This window comes from Micrasema longulum, unplaced genomic scaffold (genome assembly GCF_059751315.1).
Source record: "Micrasema longulum isolate JH-2025_06_02 unplaced genomic scaffold, ASM5975131v1 h1tg000019l, whole genome shotgun sequence".
In the NCBI taxonomy this organism is placed as follows: domain Eukaryota; kingdom Metazoa; phylum Arthropoda; class Insecta; order Trichoptera; family Brachycentridae; genus Micrasema; species Micrasema longulum.
Genome location: NW_028277227.1, coordinates 277,864 through 300,555, shown reverse-complemented (window position 1 = coordinate 300,555; position 22,692 = coordinate 277,864). Strand labels below are relative to the sequence as shown.

At 32.1% G+C, this 22,692-nt stretch overlaps 1 protein-coding gene and 2 non-coding genes across 3 annotated transcripts in view; 2 read left to right on the top strand and 1 right to left on the bottom strand.

Moving 5' to 3' along the window:
• The window catches only part of LOC148285629 (uncharacterized), a 61,332-nt gene extending 56,106 nt beyond the window's left edge, over positions 1 to 5,226 (top strand). The window contains exons 6-7 of the mRNA XM_088242666.1: positions 1,911 to 2,145; positions 4,485 to 5,226. Of these exons, the coding sequence (XP_088098792.1) occupies positions 1,911 to 2,145; positions 4,485 to 4,558 (309 nt within the window). The 3' untranslated portion in view covers positions 4,559 to 5,226. The remainder of the gene's footprint in view (positions 1 to 1,910; positions 2,146 to 4,484) is intronic.
• Positions 5,227 to 8,340: 3,114 nt separating this feature from the next.
• Positions 8,341 to 8,422, top strand: TRNAL-AAG (transfer RNA leucine (anticodon AAG)). The gene has a single exon. It is a non-coding gene; the product is annotated as a tRNA-Leu (tRNA).
• Positions 8,423 to 11,931: 3,509 nt separating this feature from the next.
• TRNAL-AAG (transfer RNA leucine (anticodon AAG)) lies at positions 11,932 to 12,013 on the bottom strand. Its single transcript has one exon. It is a non-coding gene; the product is annotated as a tRNA-Leu (tRNA).
• Positions 12,014 to 22,692: the final 10,679 nt, after the last annotated feature.

The window sequence follows — 22,692 nt, the reverse complement described above, 5'->3', positions numbered from 1 at the left end:
CGCCTTATATGAGCGGCGTATTGATGACTTTTGATTTATTTTGCTATAACAGGGCTTAATGATATGTTTATTTGCATAAGTTATGAAAAAAAAAATTAAACAGCATGTCTCCATGTTTTTTTTAAAAATTTCTGAACTTTAGAATATATCGTCCGTACTAGTGATAACACGATGTTACATAAACGCGCAAAGGAATTATTTACCACAGTATTTTAAGAGTTAAAAATACAAAATTCACGAAGCAGCCTAAACTCAATAAATCAATGCTGAGACTTCGATTTTTTTTTTTAATTTTTAATTTTTTATTTATTATAATTGTTAATTGATAATTCAGTTTTTAAAATCACACGTGGCAAATTTTGGTTAAGATTTTTTGGGTTCATGTATGCAGTATCCTAAAACAGATCAGTATAGGTTAACAGAAAACTATAATGATTGTCCTTTTGAACTTAAAATTTTACTTCGTATTGTTTACCGTGTAGAGAAAATTTGTCTGGGCCTTTTGTTAAATCTCTTGTGATAATTGTGTTTACCTATATAATTCTAGTACTTGGTTTAAAAGTCTTGACTCCTTACCTTCAATGTGCGAATGTCTGTGATGTTGTCCTGAAGTTCTCATTTTGTCTGGTCTATTATTGGTTTTTGGTCTCAAAATTGCAGTATATTTTTCACTTAATTTGTGGAAAACACCTAAGAAAAAAATACATTTTTTTAAAGACATATATATTTTTAGAAGTCTCGGCATTTACCGTCTTTGTAATGAAAACTCTAATATTATTTATGGTTTAATTAATTTGATAAAGGTTTTCTCGGTAGGATATTCCAAACTATTTTGGTGAAATTCACAGAAGTGGAAAACCCAGAATTCTTCGACTGATTAATGAAATTTCAATGTAATGACAACTGGAAATTTAATAAAAACAATTAAAAACTATCACCTTATGTAGTTTTTCGTAAAGAAAAGCCAAGAGGATAGAACGCCATATAAATCTGTATTTACATAAAGACCTCACTTACTCAACATTCATACATCTTCTCATGCTGAAAGAGTCCAACTTTGTTGGAATGGTTCATGCCATGCCGTCCACGGTCTTCTTCGTTTTCATGCATCCATCAACATTTGCGTCGTAGATCTTTTTAATCAACCTCTTGCTGTCCTGACGCATTTTTCACAAATTTATTTATTTTTGACAATACAAAATTACTTAAATACAAATACGAACAAAATAAAATGTTATTGGGCCAGTAATTAGTTATTAACTGTCCACAGCACGTGACTTACAAGATCATAAATTAAATTAATCAAATCATTAAATTACTCACAAATACAAACATTAACACGATAAAAGTAAAAACAGGTAAACACAGAAGATGATCCAGGTTAACAATAGTTGTAAAATCCTCCTCTTAAAGACCCTCTACAAGTCGCCAAAGATATCGCCGTTTCTCGCAATGTCTTGATTTTCAGGGAAATGCTACTCTCAATCATGCATTTAGCACTCAATGCATATTCGTATTTACGAATATTTTACGGTACGGTATTTACCCGACGCGCCACCCGTTCGGGATGTTCCGGAATCTACCCGAAGTTGCTTCGTAAATAGCAGACGTGTCGGATGAAGATACCTGACGCGTTACCCACCTCAGTAATAACCGAAACAAACGTAATTATTTTATAAGACATTTATGGCGTAGGCGAGATACTAAAATAGATACGAGAAAGCTTATATTGAGTGGTGTTAGCTGGCACTACTCAGCGGTGATTTTTGACGTTACAATATTGAACAATGCTAACTAATAAAGACGTATTTTTGAGTGATACCGAAGCATGGATATATCGTTCGTTTTTTATTTTGTTCGGATACGTCGTTTGGGAATTATTTTGTGTTTATTTGTAATTTATTTCCCAGGTGCATGAGTCCGATATCAACACTTGGATCTATCAGACGGATAACGGGTTTGTGACGACGGTGGATCTGACGATGAAGATTTTGCGCAAGCACTTTCTAGGGGCACTCCTTAGGGTGAAGTGTATCGCCGTCATATCCCAGACCCCCGCCACTTCCCTTGTGGCGGAGGTCACGGCTACCCTAGCAGTACCGCAGACGCTGCATATCCAGAAACTAGAGTGGCCAAACTCTTCAGGTAATCGATCTACTGTACCTTTGTTTCTTGTACAAAATGAAGGCTTGTCGGTACCGAATATTAGTAATAAATCAGTGTAATGATTACAAAGTTTGAAATGTCACTTTTTTAGGGATATTGAGTTATCTATCACCGGATTCGTCTCGATGAGATCTACAATCTAGCAAAATATGGTTTGAATGATGATGGTACAGCTAAAATAAGAATATTAGCCGTGTCACTTTATAAAATGTCTATTTTTCAATTTACAAAGATGGAAAATTGAGATACGTTACTTAACAACAGACATGACTTAACAACATACGAGGCATACTATTATTAGATTAAGAGTAAATATTGACAATTAATAATACGTCTTGTTTTGCTGTCTTTGTTTTAGATGGCAAAATATGATGTATGAAACATTTCTTGTTTTGTCAAGCATTACTCTATTTCTAAAGATAGTATGTCATTATTTATTGACTTGGTGTTTTGTAGAACTCATTGCATTAACATCAGTGCATTAACGCAAATCAAGTAGGTTTTTTTTTTCACAGGCAGTAAAAATCAAATCTTACCCATTATTTAATATGTCTATGGTACTGTCCTTCAAGAGAAGTTTGAGTAGGTATGAGTGGTGGCAAAAGTTGGTTTGCAACCAGTAGTAAGTAAGTCTGTTGCTTTTGGGTGCGCTGCCGGTGACTGGCCTTGACTGTCACCTGGGGGCATTCTGGTGCTCCAGAGAGTAGTAACTAACGTTTTCTATCACTGTTGACATAAAGAGGTTTGAAATGGGTGAAGAATTTATTTATTTATTTTATTTATACTTCCCTTTATCTCTACCTTGTAGAGGATGAGGGGTGGTTTTAGAGCGACAGTGAAAGGGACATTGAAAGTTGTAAATGTAAATATTTGTTCGCGCTTTTACTTACTGAATTTGGTTAGTAAAAGATGAAATGTAATCAATTCGAAATGAAAAAAAAAATGCTTGCTTGGATAAGTGAATCCGAAGAATGACATTTAGTCTTTAAAACGGATTCGGGTATGTGGTGGATGCTTTCAATGTCCTTCTAGAGAATGCTAGCCTACTATTGGTTTCACGCATATCGTATGATTAGGGAACATCCAATAAGAGTTAAAAGTAAAAAAATCATTTTTGTCAACATTATAGATTGGCGATAATGCACGACGACTGCCGATATGTCGTGGAATTTGGGAAAAAACATAAATTTTTTAGCGTTTTATGTAAATACGCCATGGTGAAAAAAATCCTGGACAACCGAATGTTTAATGCTGCTACTGATACTAGAATTAGGCTTCTTAACTAAAATTTTGATTTTTTAGAGCTCATCAAACTGTAAAGTTGCGTTTCTACAAAATGTTTAAAAATTTACACATCACACTTAGAGAAAAGTGATTGTTACACATTGTGTCAAATCCCGCGTTATTACACTACATTCCTGTTTTAAAGTTGTAAAATAGTTTTTTATTGCATAGTTTAAAATTTACCTAAAAACATGCATTATATAATATTAGTTCCAAATGTTGCAAATAGTAAAAAATAATCATAAATATTTGCCTTTGCTGATGTGCCTATATTTCGTGTACTACTTTTTTCTGCGTTATTTTTTTTCCAAAAAACTGGTTGACTGAAATGGAATAGACAACTAGGCTTGGCAATTTATTCCAATCTGAAACTACCCCGCTTAAAAGAAAGTTTTTCTTAGGATTGAGGTGGGATTAGGGATGATTAAGCTTCCAGTTATAACCCCGTAAATTCGTGTAGGGATTTAATTAATAAATCTCAAGCAGGGAGCAGTCATAGTTATGATTGAGTATCTTATAAGTTTCTATCAAGTCCCCTCTCTTTCGTCGTTCTCAAGTGGTGATTGAGAGTTTTACGATTTTACTTTGTGATATTTGCGATATAATGATCAATCCAAACATTTCACCTTTGGGGGTTTTTTCAAAGAGTTTTAAATAACTCTCTACTGAAATAAATGGAAATTAAGTTGGATTCGAACTTCGGACCCCTGATCCGTGGTTCCGCGATACTAACCACGGGACTGAAACATGATTCACGGGACCCAACATTTGATAAAAATAACAACGAATTTCCATGAATAAATATAGGATCATTGTTCTCGTGTGTTGTAGAGTGGCGTGTTGGAGAGCCATCTGGCTGCTGTGTCGAGGCGCCTCGACACAACATACGAGTGCAATGTAATTCTATCTGTATGTTATCCATAAAAGCGATACGCGCCAGATAGCTCCGCGACACACGATAACATTGTAATCCTGCCTTTGGGTATTTAACAATCATTTATTATTGAAAAATCTAATGATATTTTTTTTTTCAGGAAAAACATCATTTTCATTTTGCCTCCTTCTATCAACGATATTAATTTGGATAAGTTTAATAAAATATCGGTAAATTTAAGATAAACAATATTATTTTATCAATAAAATAATATATATGACAGTGAAGGTACATATTTGTAATGATGTGCATGTGAAAATAGTGATTTTAATAAAAAAAATGTCTGTTGTGAGTTTTCATTAAAACAAACATTATAATTAGTTAGCGTAATTTATTGATGGACGTTTTTTGTAATTATTAAAACTATTTTGATTTAATGACATAAATTATATTTATTTATTGACAATTCAATTTGATTTAAATTTATTGAAACTTTATTAGTCCCAACTACAAAGGATTGAAGTCCTGGATTAAATAGGGACAAATTATACACTCAAACAACATAGCACAGCAATAATATTATACGTATGCTTACTTACTAATAACATAAATTTTAAAGCATGTTTACATAATTTATTTTATCCACTTGTCTGACGATGGAGCGAAGGCGATCAAATCAGTTATTTGTTTTTTTTTTTTTTTTTTTTTAGTAGGCAGAACCTGTCACTTAAGTTTATTTTATGTGGTGTTTTTTTTTCTCAAATGAATACAAACAAAAATAATGCTCATTAATTTATAAGTAGACGTGATTAAGTTTAAAAATTGATTAAATTTTTTTATGAAGACATTATGGATTATTGTAAAATAAATGTGATAACATTAATAAACATATTTTAACAAAATACTCGTTTTTCATTGTCTATTTATTTTTAAAACTATAATGAATACTAGCGGATACGACAGACGTTGTCCTGCCTTAACATTAGCTTGCCCGCTTTTACCTTGGAAAAATACTTTTCGTGATTAAGCAGGTACCTAGGTACTTGTTTATGATTGAATTCTAAAACCAAAAAATATTAATTTTCAAAATTATAATTATTTTTTCAAATGTCAAACTCGGCTCTTCTCACCAACAGGGGTGCACTTTATTCATGAATGCGATTATCAAAAATATATTGAATATCAATTAACACAATAATAAGAATTGTAAGGAAATAATCTGATTGGGATCCATATGAAGCGAATGTTGTTTGTAAACATTCAAAAACAAACTATTCTTTTTTTTACACAAAAAAACAAAATCCTTCCAATTTTTTTGTTTTATGCATTCTCGTCGAATGGAACCCTGGTAGGTTCATGCTTCAAACTTATTTTTTACAGATTCGATTTAAAAATTTAATATTTACGAACACACGCAGCACAAAGATCTACATTTCGCTGAAAACCGCACGTATATCGTTAAGCCGCCGGAGGAGTTTGGTGACATCACCCGTACAGAAGAATCATATGTATAAAGATAAGTACATAAACCACAAACAATTTGTTGTGGACTGTTTTTAACTATGTAATATTGTAATTGGACTTACCAGAAGTTTTATAACATAGGAAGCGGATATATTTATATTGCGTGAACCTAAATTATTAATTTTAAAGCATAATTGAGTTTAAAAATTTGCATGATCTAATAATGAGTTACATAATATTCGGCCACTTGGTAAAGTGGTCAGCGCATTTGCCTTCCATGCAAGAGGTCTCGGGTTCGATTCCCGACAAGGTTGATATGAAATATTAATTTAAAAAAGTGTTTTTAATCTTGAATATTTCATTGTCCCTGGAAATTACCTAAGCCGTACCTGAAGCGTAAAACTGTTCATCTTACGTTCATGTAACAAAAATGATTAAGATACACTGCGATTGGTGTACCAATGCAGTGCCCTATGCACCATTAGGAGCCGAAAGGAAATAGTGATGACTATAAAAATAAAAAAAATAATTAGAAATTTAGACAACACTGATTAAATTTATCTGTGTAATAAACGCGAACTGAATTTACGATTGTGTTGAGTGCCGATAGCTATGTCGTGCTGCACACCCGATAGCCGCGCTGAACTGAGAGAATCTGATTTTGGTTTCCGTTTCGCAGCAGTTGGTGACTTGTTAGGTTAATATATGTAGACCTGGTATTAAATGCTGTCAGTGTCCATAAATTCAAGAAATAAATTAATATGCTTTATTTAGAAATACAGTAAAGAAATATTGTGCAATTTAAAAGAAAAAAATGCAACGATCATAAAACTAGATAAACCAAAATATTGCAAGAATTGAAACTTATAGAAATATAGTAGGTTGGTATAAAAAATGAAACTGGTAAGTACATAATATAATTCAACATGTGGGTGAGATTCATCCGGCTGAACCACTTCACAAGGTTTCAGTTCTTCTACTTCAGAAAAGTCAACAAATGGACGAGTTGAGGAAACGTGGATGTTCAAACATAAGCAGAATTGTGAATGTTGAGGAGTGTGTAAAGTGGTCAATTAAACCAGTCAACGACAAGTCATAAGCCCTGTAAATGCCTAGATTTCCATATTACCTTCTCAAAAATGTTTTCCCTCTCTGTTGCAATAAATATTAAACAAAATATAGTAATTATATTTTATAATAAACTTACAAAAATGTATTTGTTTCTGTTTGATCACTTTTTAAAAATGTATAATGCTTAAGTTAAAGACTTTGTTGCCGTTAGCACAAATAACCGCTGTAAAATAGTGTAATATTCCTGGTAACTAAACCAGGCACTCGCATACAAATAACATTAATAAATTGACAACAATCGAACATTGATGTTAGTATTTTAACCCTTTGTATCTCGGAGCCGTGTAAACACGTAATTATAAAACCACGTGTTGTGTCCCGGTCCCGTGTTTTCACGTGGTTTACCAGCTGTCTAAAAAAGTGCATTTATGGAAATCTGGTGACTTTTATTAGTACTTTTTCGCTGTTGGTAAACTGCGTGAAAACACGGGACCGGGACACAACGAATGGTTTTTATAATCACGTGTTTACACGGCTCCGGGATACAAAGCACAAAAAAAGGAGTGAGACCCTGTATATGTGCGAACATTGCAATGTGGCTCTCCATAAAGGCCAATTTTGGCTAAACTATAATGCAAAAATGACTTTTTAAATTGTTTCAAATAAATGTGAAAAGTTTCAATTGATTTTACGAAGTCGTTTCATAATTATGACATTTTTAAGAAACCCTTCACAAAGCACGAAATTTCACAAAAATGTGCCAGGCACACGGTAACTTGTATGTTTATTCGGCCGGTGCTCAAAGTATTGAATAAACAATCAAATTATTAAATTTTCATCTGTTTTCTAATGTTTGTATAATAATTTCATCAAAACCACAGATGTGTCAACACAGCAATAATATTACTGATGATTGGACTGTTAATTCTATACGTATAGTAATCGCCTGAGGAATTTTAATGGATATTTTATTTGAAATTAGACTATCAGACTAATCCATTTAAAAAAAATGTATACTTTTATCATATCTATGATTTTTTTTAAGAATTGCAATTTTGAAATTACTCCGCCTATGACATCACTAATTGTCGACGATGAGTTGTCTTGACCGGTGAGTTGGCTTCCTGAAAACCAGAAATCAATCACAACACCTTACAATTGGTTGATATGGAATAATCAAAGTGCTTTATTTTTATAAAAATGGTTTTTATTATTTAAAAAAAGACGTTTTCAAGAAATTTCGCCGTACAATTAAATTCAATTTCTCGTGGGACTGAAAATACCCATGGATTTTTTTAAAAACCATGAGATATAAATCCAGGAACTTACTTAAAAACTCCCATAACATCTTTTTCTGTCACTCTTCGTGCGCCTGTTACAGACATTTATTTTTTTAAAAACCTAATCATAGCCCCTGATAAAATTAGATTTATTAGTATTTCCATATCACAATATTGATATTAATTTTGTCAGCACATAACGGTAGCGTGGCCGAGCGGTCTAAGGCGCTGGTTTAAGGCACCAGTCTCTTCGGAGGCGTGGGTTCGAATCCCACCGCTGCCAATATTTTTTTTTTTTTTTTTAAATCTGGCATAATCGAACGTAAAATCGAACATAAAAAAACGCAACGAAATCTCCTAGAAAACATAACTTTCCAATAGCAGTATACGTTTAAGGCGTAAAAAATAACAATAACTGCCTATGATTATAAAGATCTCACGACTTTCGGTCGAGTGGGTAAGACGTTCGATTCCCGAACAAATAAAATTTAATAATAAAAAAAATCAGGTTGTATTAGAACTTCTAGAACAACTTAATTTCCAATTTAACTACATTTTCGAGAAGTTAGAAATAGTCTCCAAATTGAATGATTTGCGTAAATTAAAAGAAAGAAAATATTTAACCTTTGCAATTTTTTAAATGTTGTTACGCATGCTATGGTTACAATTCGTAAAAAGAGATTTTGAGTTTTATGCAATTATAATCTTCAACCTACTTCCACTATCTTTTAAAACAATTAAAAATGAGAAAATGTTCAAAAAGGCTATAACAAAATGGATAGTGGACCTAGGAAGAAGTAAAATAGATTGTCTCGTTTTCCCAAACCAATACTGAATCAATTGCTTCTGCAAATGTATACTTTATGTTATGTTTTTGTTCTTTTATTGTGCGTTTTATGATATAAATTAACTATATATAAATTAAATATAAACTGAAATACATAATGTTTAAAACTGTCTGAACCCTTTGTTAATTAACTTTGTATATTAAGTATTCTTTGTTTTTTCTCACATATAAAAATATTTAAAAAAAATATATATATATTGGTATGTGTGCTCGGCACGGGTAACCCCAGTGAGGTCACATTATTTTAATTATTAATCTTTGTTTATAAATGTTTTTTTTTTAAATAAATAAATTAAGTATTACTAATTTTATCTATAATATTTCAAAATCCGCTCGTTGTGTAGTTATGGACGCGTGCGTTTACCACTAAAGAGGTTTTGGGTTTGATAACCGACATAGTTAACTTAAAATCGAGTTGTGGTCCCGTGGCTAGTGTTGCGGACTGCAAATTAGAGGTCCGAGGTTCGAACCCCACTCTACCTCAACTTGATTTCCATTTTATAATAGTGAGTTATTTACAACTCGTTGAAAATGGCCACCAATATTGAAATATTTGAGTAGTGGTCACTTTTCACGCTGTGCAACATTTACATTCCGCCTATATTTAAATATCCATATACCCTTCAATTCTTCCATATTTTTTTTTATTTTCAAAAGTTATACACAATGTGTCCGGGTCAGACCACAAAACTTCCGAGCAACATTTATCATATCAAACCTTAAAAAAATCCTGAATATTTTTTTACAAAATTAGATTTTTTCATGATTTTTTTTAAATTTGAAAATGGAGTAATACCCGTATGCAGAGACAAAACTTAAGGTGAGGAAAGTATATTCTAATTTCAAAAGCAGAGAATAACCCGAAGGTGAAGACAATAGAATGTACTCTCCTCACCTTAAGGTTGGTCTCTGCATACGGGTATAAGTTTTCAATTTTGCGTTGAGGCATCCCTTCCACAAACCCTAGTCTGAGCTGAGCTCTGGCTAGTAAGAGAAATTACGAATTTACTCTATTTTCATATTACAAAAAAAGAGTACTTGGAATATCTTTATTAGATTTTTTTTAAAGTTTGCCATGAGGAATGTTCCTCTGAATACCGTGTATATTACGTCAGTGTCTAGGCGGATAAATGTTACAGTTCTGTATGTAATATAGTAATATAGAACCCGATACGTGGACGAATCTTTTCGACTCGATGACCGCTCTCGGATAAAAGCCTGAATAAGAAAATCAAATGGAGATAAGCCCGCCTTATCATGCTGGCAGTGCACAACGGAGTTTTAGTCCCAACACTTATGTATGGAAGTGAAACATGGAACTGGCAGAGGAAGGATGAAAGCCGAGTGAACGCGGTTGAAATGCGATCTCTTAGACGAATGTGTGGGAAATCAATGTATGACAGGGTTACGAATGATGAAATCAGGCGAGAGTGTAAATCTGAGACAAGTATAATTGATAAGATTAAGAAAGGGTCTCTGAGATGGTTTGGTCACGTAGAACGAATGGACGACGAGAGAATGGTAAAACAAGTATATATGGCAAAAATGAACGGCAACGTTAGACGAGGACGACCAAGGAAGACGTGGCATGATCAGATAAACCAAAATCTTAAGTATGGTCATGTCAAAAGCAGACAGAACCGAAGGACATGTATGACAAGATGTATGAATGTGGAAGAGGCTAGGAGTGTATGCCAGGATAGACGTGTGTGGCGGTCCATTCTCTCCGCCTACCCCTACGGGGAAATGGCGTGATGGTAGTAGTAGTAGTAGTAATCATGCTGGGTTGACTCTTGGGCTCAATTTTTTACAGAGTAGACGTAAAATATTGTTTTTAAAGATTTTTAAAAATGAAATATTTCATTTTTTCTGGACTGGCATTGAAGCGTTAGACTGATTCGGAAGACCTTATCTAAAAAAAACAGATGTTCGAACTAGGCTTCATATGGTTTGCAAATGCAGTGCCCTATTCACCACTGGGTATGAAAAGGGGGAACGACCTACAAAGTAAGTTCTATAAACATTAAAAAAATCATGGGAAATTTCAACGCTTATTATTTCATGGTTTACCTATTCGTTCTTATTCACAAAGCACTCTCTTAATACCCATCCACATTTCCTCTTTCTTCTCCAACTGACATAGTGTCCATGCGGCTCGACTGTAAAATCATCTACCATCCACCATCAAAGATGTTACTACAGTATCTCTGTTTAAATCACGTCTGAAGAAACATCTCCTTTCTCTTACTTTCTCTTCCTTAATCTCTCCTCCTTTCCTGTTTCCTCTTTTTCCCTTTTCCCATTGAGTATTGGTATTGATTTAAGATAATTCATACACAAATACATTTATTTCTATTTTTGTATGTCTTTAGCTTTTTTATTTTTATATTCAATTGATTATGTTCTGTTACTTGAATTATAAAAACAAAACATTAGTTTTATTGGTCCATTGGAAGAAATTGCGGTTTGAAATAAGCCCGCTTATGTACAATCAACATTATGTATACAAAGTTAAATAAATAAATATATTTCATTGTACAAAATACAATATATTTTTTTAATCCTTCGGTCAAAAGGTTAACTGCTGATTATGAGTTCGGATTATAAAAATAGATATTTTGAAAGATAACTAATTATTGAAACTATTTGTAATTGTATCTTAAAATATTTTCGTATAAATTTGATTATTAGAATAATGTTTACTTACCATAACAGAAGATTGCAAATAAAAATTGAATGTATGTTATAAACAGCATTTACGTTTTTTCAAATACAAATAAGACAAAGGTGAAAATTTTTTTTCGTGTTATTATTATTGTTTTAGAATAAAAATATTACAAAACGTTTCGTTGTATGCAACGATGAAAAAATATCACGTGAATTCAATGTATCTGAAAAAATATTTCAATTAAAACATAAGAGTTTAAATAAATCTACATAAAGATTGGCAGCGGTGGGATTCGAACCCACGCCTCCGAGGAGACTGGTGCCTTAAACCAGCGCCTTAGACCGCTCGGCCACGCTACCGTGTAGGAAAACGGGGAGATTTGGAATAACAACAAAGATGAACAAAGATAACATTAAATTATCCAATATTTGTAGCATTCAATTAGAGATTTCCCATATTTAATAATTTTGTAAATAATAAATAGTAAGTTAAATTCTTTGAAAATTAATTTGCATTTATATTTTGTTAAATGTATATAAAGGAGTAAAATAAATATCTACTTACATTTGTATAGATTTATTTTTTATCCCGATTATAATTAACAAATATCCAAAAACAAAGTTTAAAACTCACAAAAAAAGATATTGGATAAAATATTCATAAATAATAAAGTTCAAATATAATTTAACTTGTAGTCCTCTGTACTATGTTATTTTGTTCCAAGAACAACTGTTCCAAATCATAAATGTTACAGTGAATGTTCACATGTCATTTATAATTAAAAACAAATATTGAAAAACCACTTTGTTTTTAACCACTATTTTTTTTTTTTCCCTCCGGCCGGTTTTAAAGCAAACAAGCTTCTTCATCAACATTTACGTAACGAATGAATTAATTCCTATTTTATTTGTATCATGTTAACTAAATACAACACGTGGACCGAATAAATCAAGTCTTTTTCCTTAAAATGGTGGTAATTTGATATCAATATTTTTGAAGCTAGATAGGAGAGGGCTAAAAGACTAAACTGAAACCGGTCGGTGGAAAAAAAAAAAAAGTGGTTAAAAACAAAGTTGTTTTATTATAATGAATAACCACACAGTTAGTGCTTCAAATTTAAAATTTATATTTAAATTATTTTATTCTTTAGATTTCTTCTTAATTTCCAACATTCTTTAAGAAAATTTTGATTTTTATACATTTGCCATGGGAAGTACAGGTCTGCTCACTGATTTCCGGGTTAAGAAAGCTATCATGTATTATGATCAGTCTTACGCTTCAGGTCCCCAGTCTAGGCAATGACAACCATGTCGGTAATGTAAACCAAAACTTTTTACCATTGCAATGACTAGGCAAACGTGCTAACCTTTAGGCCACGAGAGGAACGCGTTTGTTTTGTTTACACATCATAATTAAATAAATGCCCGCAATACTATTTTTTTAAATCTATTTTTTAATTAACATAAAAATAATGACATATTACAGTAGAGATGAGAACATTTTAGAGAAGGCACGTAGAAGTCTAGGCATTTATTGGGCTTATGACGTGTCACTGGCTTGATTGAGTAGTTACTTTACAACTGTATAATTTTCACTATTCTGCCCATATTTGAACATCTATATTACTTCAATTCTTTCATCTGTTGATGTTTGTAAAAGTTAAAGAGCCGGCCACTTAAACCAGCCAATGACAGCGCACAAGCCTTGTAGATGCCTAGACTATGTTACCTTCTCTAAAATGTTATTCATCTCTGTTGTAATATGTTTATATTAACAGCTTCCCAGGGAGTTGAATCCTTGTCTACAAAAATTTGGAAAAATTCAAAACATTTCTGATAATAATAATCATCTCGATATTTTATTTACAATAAATACACGCAATTGCACTCACGAGGTTTTGAATTTCATTTTCGACACGAAATATTTATTTTAAACTGATTTTTTATTGATTTATTATATTATATATACGGCCTAAGCCAAAAACAACAATAATAAGAAGAAACTGATAAAAAGAACATAAAACTATGTAGCAAAGACAAAAAAGCGCAATACAATATATATTCAAAACATGATAATTAATAGGACTTTGAGCTAAACCATGCCAATCCATCATTCATCCCACACTGTTTTAGTGGCGAAGAGATCTTCGAAAAGCCGGGCAATCTTTCCCAAAGAATCCCAAGATGTGTGACGGATTGACTAATCTATACATTTATTTATTTATATATACGCCCAATGAGTATTTTTATGGACACATTTATACATAGAAAAATATTATAACAAAATTAGAAAGGCTCAATGGTTTATGGTAGACTTTGTGGGAGTGGAAGCGGGAGAGAGGTGTTTATAATTGAATTTGATTTAGTGATCGTTTGAAAGAAGACAACTTGTTATCAAAGAAATCAAGACTGGTATGTTTGTTGGCAGACCTAAAAATTCTGGGCATAGGGGAATGAAAACTAAAGTTAGTTCTATGGTTATCGGTATGAAAGAGTAAGTTTTGTATGAGGTGTCTAGTTGGGATATTTAATTTTACTAAGCTCAGTAGTTCAGGCGCATCAAAGAGTGAGTTGATAATTTTAAGTAGGACTATAAGGTCGGATTTATTTCGACGGTCTTGAATAGAAGATATATTCAAAGTAGTTTCTAACTCATTATACGTATATAGGTATTCTGGACATGGAAGCATAAAAACAAAAGTTGCTCCTAGAAGATTTGATAAATAGCAGATTTTCATTTCTGGTGACACGGTGAGGAACATGAAAATAAATCAATTGCAACAGAGATGGGACATCACTTGAAGTAATAATATTTTACTGTAATTAAACTGGCTAGCATCTGAAGTATGAGACTGATACCCGTATGCAGAGACAAAACTTAAGGTGAGGAAAGTAAATTCTAATTTCAAATGCGGAGAATAACCCGAAGGTGAAGACAATAGAATGTACTTTCCTCACCTTAAGTTTTGTCTCTGCATACGGGTATGATCATCTAACTTTAATTTAGCAAAAAAATATTACATAGATATATGTAGCTACATTTAATAATAGCATTCTGCAAAAAACACAGTTATATTATTTATATATCAAAAGTATTACATAATTAATTTAAAAAATAGGGAAATATGACGGTTAATTTTTACAATTTTCAGATAAAAGTGGTCTATATTTAATACTGTCGAGCAAAAAAATATTTTTTTACTTTTTATTGGTGGCAGAAAAACATTCAAAATTTTGAATTTCCCGCGAAAACGGTATTTGCATCGGCCACGCCCCTAATAAATTAAGATTCATGTTAATTTTGAACTTCGATTGTAACTGTTTAATTTTTTTATGGAACATCGTTTCGAATCTTGAGGTCACAATTATCAAGGCCAAACATTTCGCATTTTTCTACGGACATACTTTTTATATATATTTTTTTAAAGTTATGTATGAAAACATTTCTACACAATATCCATATTGATTTCGAAAATACAATTAATTTCCCTATATCCATTTCATTTATTTTTATCGGTATTCGTGGTTTGAGGTATTGCACATTCATGTAGAAACATATAGATTTTTATGAATACAAAAATATACCTGTTTATTTTCCAAAGTTGAAAATAGCCAAATGCCAAAATAATACGAAAATATTTTTTTTTTATAAAAAATAAATAATTAATGATTGTCTCTTCTGTAAGTTGTCACATGTCGCTTGGTAACTTTTTCCTCTCCACAGGCGATATTTTATTAAAGAAATATTCCTTATGTTGTATTATTTTTTCACTACTTTACAAAAAATAAATGTTTTTTTTTCCATCTTTCTACGATACATTACAATGACCGACCGGTCAGATAAAAACGAATTTCAGAAAATGCGAGAATTTCCCATATTTTTTTAGGCAGAATCTGAACGCGAATATTTGCTGTGAAAATGTTCATTCCCGTTACCAAAACAGTTCCCGGGTAAAGGCTCTTCTGGGCCTCTCTTTGTTCGGCCACTTTATGAGCTTTGGGACTCGGAAAGCTAAAAACTAAGGGACAGAGCTTTAGCTCATATCTCATCCACTCTTGGAACGCATCCAGCTTTCAAGTCGCCTGAAATATCTTATTCACGTTGACAGTATAAAACTTGTATTTTTTGCGACAGTTTAATATAGTTTAACAGTACTGAACAGGTAGAGATTAGACAGCAGTATCATGTTAGGTACAATGAAATTATTTCACTGAAAAAAATAATGATATAACTTGTATCCAAAAGAAAATCTAACATCGCTTGCTTCGAAAAATAGCGTGGATGCTTGGACTAGAGAGAGATAATTATTCTTATGCTGAAATAGAGTCAATGTTAAATATTTCTAGTCTACAAAAACGTAGAACTAATATTGACTCCATATATATGTTCGGCATACTAAATGGTATAATCGATGTTCCGTCATTACTGGGACAAGTAAAATTCAATATTCCGACTCGTAGATTGAGAAACAATGAAGTACTGTTCATCGATCAGCATAGAACAAACTATGGCCTAAATTCTCCAATGACCCGCCTTTGTCGTATTGTTAACTCAAGACAGGATCTGGACTTTTTTGGTTTAAGTTTACAACGATTTAAACGAGCACTAAATAAATAGTCCAGATCTTGTCTCGATGTCCCTTATGTTTGTCAATGCTTCTTTCTTTTTTCTTTAAATGTTTTAAACTATTCTTTTATTGTAATATTTAAACCTTATAAATTGTATACATGGACAATGTCCGTTAATAAATAAATAAATAAAATGAATAAGGAACTACTTTTGTTTTTGAGAGATGAATAAAATAACTTCCTTTCACAATTAACTTTTTTTTTATTTATTTACACAACTGACTAGTTTCGGTAACAACACGTTGTCCTTTTTAGGGTTATTTTATAACCAAATATACATAATTCATATATTTGCTAACGCCAAGAGGTCTTTCATGTACAGAGATTTTAAACAATTTACTAATATTAGAATATAATAAATAAACAAATGACAATATTGGTAACTCAATTATTTAAAAAAAAAAATAATGATTAGATCTTGAAGTTTGATAAAGTCATAGCAAACAAATATATATTTTGGTCATCAGAGTATTTGTTTCCGAAAGAGTGAATTCACGGGAGTAGAGAATTAATGTGCGAATATACATATATTTATATTTTAATGTATCTTAAATAAATATGATGCCTCATTGACCTATTAGTCGCATTGAAATAGATACATTTGATCAAATTAGGAATATCAAAAAGATTATTTACAACTTCAAAAAAAAAAAACAGATCATATATTATTCTTCGATTACTAATTTAAGGTGAATTTAATGTATAAAGGAGAAGATTATATAATTTTTTTTTCACTGGAAATGCAATATAAAATTTATGAACGGGAGAAATTTATGATAATTTAAAAAATATAAACAACAATGGGTAGCATAGAGATGTAAAGATTTGTATTCCGACTTCTTATCAATGATAAATAGAATTTTTTGATTAAAAATATTGATTTGAAATCTTTTGCTGACCTTAATACAAATTCAAGCATTTAAATACCCTTCTTTGATATCGTATATAATCAATATGATTTCCAAAAAAAGTGTTTCATCAAATATGATACCGAGATCTTTAATTTATTTTATGGAAACAGGGGTCACACTTTCGAGTGAACAAGGAAAAGCATGAGTCTTTTTTGTATGACTGAAGAAGATTCGAGAAATAAAGTGTATTCAGTAGGTACTTAAATAGCATCGGTGTTTAGAGGGTTTAGACTATGGTACTTATATGTATGATCTATGGTGACTTGCTTTATATTATTTGTCTATGGTTTGAGATTGACGTTTGTGTTAAATTGTGTTTCATTACCATGTTATAAAATTATTCAATGTAATCAAATAATGAATATAATTATGGATTATACATGCATCAATGGCACCTGAGGTTTGGATAACAGTTGCCAAAAATGAAGGCCTTTCTTGGATTTTGTTCGTATTTTTACAGCGTCTCTTGACGATCCAAATCAATCAATTGCAATCAATTTATTCACAGCAGTTAAAAACCACTAGTTCATTACATTTGTTATATAATTATAATATATAAAAGAAACAGTGACCAGATTAGTGGGTTTCGACGAGGATAGGGGATGGGGTAGTTGTGTTTAAGGTAGGGTAAGACTTTATAGGGAAAATATTTAAAACAGGGATTTTGATTTAAATATAATTTATAATTAATAAAATTCTAATTTTATTAGACGTTTCATTCCACAAAGTGAGTGCTTATTATTTTTTTTAGTGGTGGGGGGTTAGTGCTATGCAAGCTTCTGACGTCAGTGCGACCTGTGAAGATCTTTTGTGACGGAAAAGTAAGTGCCACAAATGTGCAAAATAAGTATACATGTGACTTTTATACGTCTCCGGGTAGATGAGTAATACAGTTCTGTCTGTGAAATAGAACCATAATCCTTTATAAGCGTTTTCGACTCGATGGCTACTATCAGGTAAAAATCCCGAAAAAGATAATCGAATGGAAATAAGTCCACTTTGAGGTGTAGAGGTTTGTGCATTCGCCTACTATCTTTCAGATCCAGGTTCGAATCCTGCATAGTTTTCTATGAAATAGGGATATACTCACTGAGTGATTTTACGCGGGAATATTTCTTTTTTTGGACGCATATTCGTAATTAACTGATGTGTTATCCGTTCGAGATGTTTCAAAATACATTTGAAGTGGCTTTGTATATAGCAGAAGAAGATACCTGACGCCTTGTCCACGCCAGAAATAACCAAAACATTTCAAATTATTTTATAAGATATTTATGGCACAGCCGAGATATTACAATGAAAACGAGAACTTTTATGTTGAGTAAGTTAGTAGGCGCTATTCAGATGGGATTCTATGGTGTTACAAAAACGTTTATAAATAACGAGCGCCCGAGTGATTCCGAAACATTCCGAAAGAAAGACATATTTCCGAGTGATACGGAACCATCCCCAAAGAGTCATGCATTTTCAAATATGCTTCGTGGGCTCTCACAATACATTTAACAGATGATCGGTATACGCTGCATTTGTGTGAGAAAACTATTCCTCCCTTTCACCCCTAGCTTAATTTTTTTTAGGTTAATTATTTTGTTACTATAACCAGTGCTCGTTGGTGTTAGCTTCTAATACTATGTAACCTCTCAGTAAGTTTGCTTTATATTTTAATGCAAATACTATGGTATCGTAAAGGAGTATGGTGGGTTTTGTATGTGAGTATAATAAGTGTTTTGACGAAGCGACAAGTAAGTCTTGAAACTAGTATACATAGAAAAGTTGGTAAGTGATACACGTATTAAAGTCGGTTATTGCTAATAAAGTGCCTTATGATCCCTAGGAACGGATATTAGGAAGTTAAATATACATAAATATACTCGTTCACCCATATTTTTAGGGGAATAATTCTAGCGCAGCGTTTTTTTATACTTCTTCGCTTCAGTTCGTTTTTATCCAACAAATCAAAACACAAATCTGCAAAAATATAATTTTTACGAAATAAAAATAAATAATGACCTCAACTCAAGAAAAAAGTCGTTAAAAAACCCCTTTTAGAGTTTTTGAAAATATTTTTTTATTTGAATTAAAAAGTAAAGGTTTTTTTATAACTTTTTTATTTATTTGTCCATTTGATTGTAAAAGAAGACAGTAATTAAAATTAAGACAAATAAATAAGAATTAAATACAAAAACCTCACCATGTCACTTTTTGTGGCTTGTGTGTGAGGTTTATCTATGTAAATAGTGATCCAACATTCAAATAAACAACTTTATATAAACAATAACAGTCTTAATAAGGGGCAGTTGTTGGATTGTATCCGCTCAATCAAAAAAAGGAGAAAAAAAACAATTAGAAAAACAAATATATCATGAAAAATATTATAAGTACATATAAATCAAATTTGAATACATTATTTATAGAACATTAAAATAAAAACTCTCGATCTTAATCAATTTCTTGGCTTCTTAAAGCCGATTTAATTTTTTTTTCTTATTACATATATTATTATTTAATCTGAAGCCAGTAGGGATTCAATTAAAAATGAAGGGTACAGTGTAACTTTGTGTTCTACTGCCATATTTATTTCTTATTTTAGGGACCACTTAACCATATTTTTAAGTAAAACGAGTGTAATAATTATAATTTTAAGACTATTTAAAAGATTAGAATTTTACTAAGATTAAAGAATGGTACCAAAAATGAGTGGTATAACTGTAAACTGTCTTATGTATGCTGATGATGCCGTCCTTCTGGTTAGCAGCAAAGGAGACCCGCAACTCTTGGTAACAAAAGTCTACGATGTATGCAAGAAAAGTGATTTGCTTATGAATGTTGATAAATCAAAAGCGATGGTTTTGGAAAGGGATGAAAATATAACTTAATGTGAGATCAGTGTGAATGCAGATATTCTGAATCAGGTAGAAGAATTTATGTATCTGGCAAGTATGTTTTCTAGAGATGGAAAGACAAAGAAAGATATTAAAAGAAGGGTGAAAACCGGGAACAGGGTAAACGGTGCACTGAACTCTACTTTGGCAAACAAATGTTCATCGCAGGAGGCAAAACTAGCAGTTCACAATGGAGTTCTAGTGCTATCTCTAATGTATGGTAGCGAAGTATGAAATTAGAAAAAAAATTATCTAAGTAGGTTAAATACTGTGAAAATGCGATCCCTCAGGCAAATTTGTGGTAGAAAGATGTATGATAAGTGCACAAATGTCGAAATCCGTGAACTGTGTAAGGCTGAGACTAGCATTATCGACAGAATTCAGAAATAGGTACAGCGTTGGTTTGGACATGTAGAGTGAATGGACAGCGAAAAAACGGCTAAAAGGATTTACGATGCAAATATTGATGGATGCAGAAAACGAGGTAGACCGAGAAAGATATGGCACGATCAAGTCCATCAAATACTCGAAGATGGACATGTCAAGAGTAGGAATAATCAGCGTGCGTGCATGAGAAGATGTATGAATGTAGAGGGAGTGAAGTCTGTATGCAAAGATATGGTAATATGGCGTTATATCCTCTCTCCCTACCTCTACGGGGAAACGGCGTGATAGTTTGTTGTTGTTGTTAAAATTTTACTGCTCTAAATTGGTGTTCTAAACTCCTGTACACTTTTTCGTTAAAATTGGGCTGTTGGACAACACTGAATTAAAGCGACGACTTTTCAAAAGGTTATTTATGCAACACAGTGCATATTACACTAAAAAAACCAAAGCTTTATTGTTTTGACGATTGTGGAAAATTGAGGCAAAATATAATAAAAACGAAAAATTTTCGGGCAAGAGACTTTTGGCATCTGTAGGCTAAAGTTCAGGAAACAAGGAGACAGTTAGTGTACAAATGACACTGTCGGGACGTGTTATGAGGGCGGGGTGGGTGGAGATGCTTTTATGGGTGCCACTATATATTATAATATATGTACGAGTCAGGCTTTGTGTACTAAGGGAGACTGGGTTTACCGTGACCGCGAAGTGAACTTAGGTCTTATTTCATTCTACTTTTACTTCCTACACCCCCAAAAAGAACGATATACACAATGCATACAGAAACAGAGAACATTTTAGATAATAAATAATTCATTAATATTTGTAAAGAATTATTATTTAATTCGGCTTAACTCTTGTCTGGCTGTGGTATAAAACGAGTCTGCATAGGATACAAGAAGTTGTATTTAGCATTTAGGGTTCCACGATCAGGTTAACGAAGTTAGTCGTAAACTTTAAAGCAGTTTGCACTCACTTAAAAGATAACAGAATTTCTTGCCAATTGATGTTAAGCAAACATTAGTCTAGAGCTTACTTCTTCCACTCCTTGACTATGCGGATGAATGTTATCCAGATGCTAACTCTGAATTACTTGATAAGTTAGAACGATTGCAGTATATTTGTATACGATATATCTTTGATCTTCGTAAATTCGACCACCGAATATCGCACGCAACTGCACTGTCTCAGTATCAGGCATAGAAGAAACATTCACATTCTATCACTCCTTCACAATATTTTAAATAATTCCACTTCGCCTGTTTTTCTGAGAGAGCTCTTCCAACTTCTATCACAACACGGACCATCTCTTCGTTCTAGTGACGAGAGAACCCTTTTAATACCTTTTCATCGCTCTAATTTTCTTGCCTCCTCTTTCACAGTAGTAGCTGCTCGGTTGTGGATTAATCTACCCACTTACGTTCGAGACGTCCATTAATTACTTTTAAGAAATTACATTTAAGTCAAGATTGAAATGTCACTATCTAAATATTAAAGTTGTTCTTTTATCCTTTTTTTTCCTTCCCATCCCCTTTCCCCTCTTCACAGTAAAGTGTCATTTTTTTATATATTATTATTTTCTAAACCTTTATTTTTAAATTTTGTATAAAATTGTAAGATTCAATATGTCCATGTACTTGTAATTTTCTCTTACTAAACGGTTTGGGTAGGTAGGAAGAAATATAAGAAAATAAGAAATACCCGCCTTTATATGTATATAAAATGTATTTTTATATAAATTCAATAAATAAAATAAACTTTTGTAATCTTCAAATTAAAATTTACCCACAGAACTTAGAAAGTCAATCTTTATACATATATAATTCTTCTGTTAGTGTGTATCAGCGATTATGCGCAGCCTACTATTATATTTGACTATCCATAATGATGTTATACGGTTACTTTTTTAAAAGAAAAACAAACAAATAATTACTATTTCTTATTAATCATTGTCACCGTTTGTATTTTTCTCCAAATATAAATGAAAATTATCATAAAGCGCGCCGGCGCCAGCAATAAGCCAAGGAACTAGCTGATTACTCCAGCTTATTTCTTCATACAAATAAGTGTACTATATTTTGAACATCTTAAACCCAGTGACGGGATTTTTCTCCGAGAGTAAACTTGCAGATTACACAAATTCTTTGAAGATTCTCGATAAGGAAAACAGTATTTCAAATATAGTTTATATTTTTCTTTGTGATGATACTTTTAACATATGACTCGCATGTGG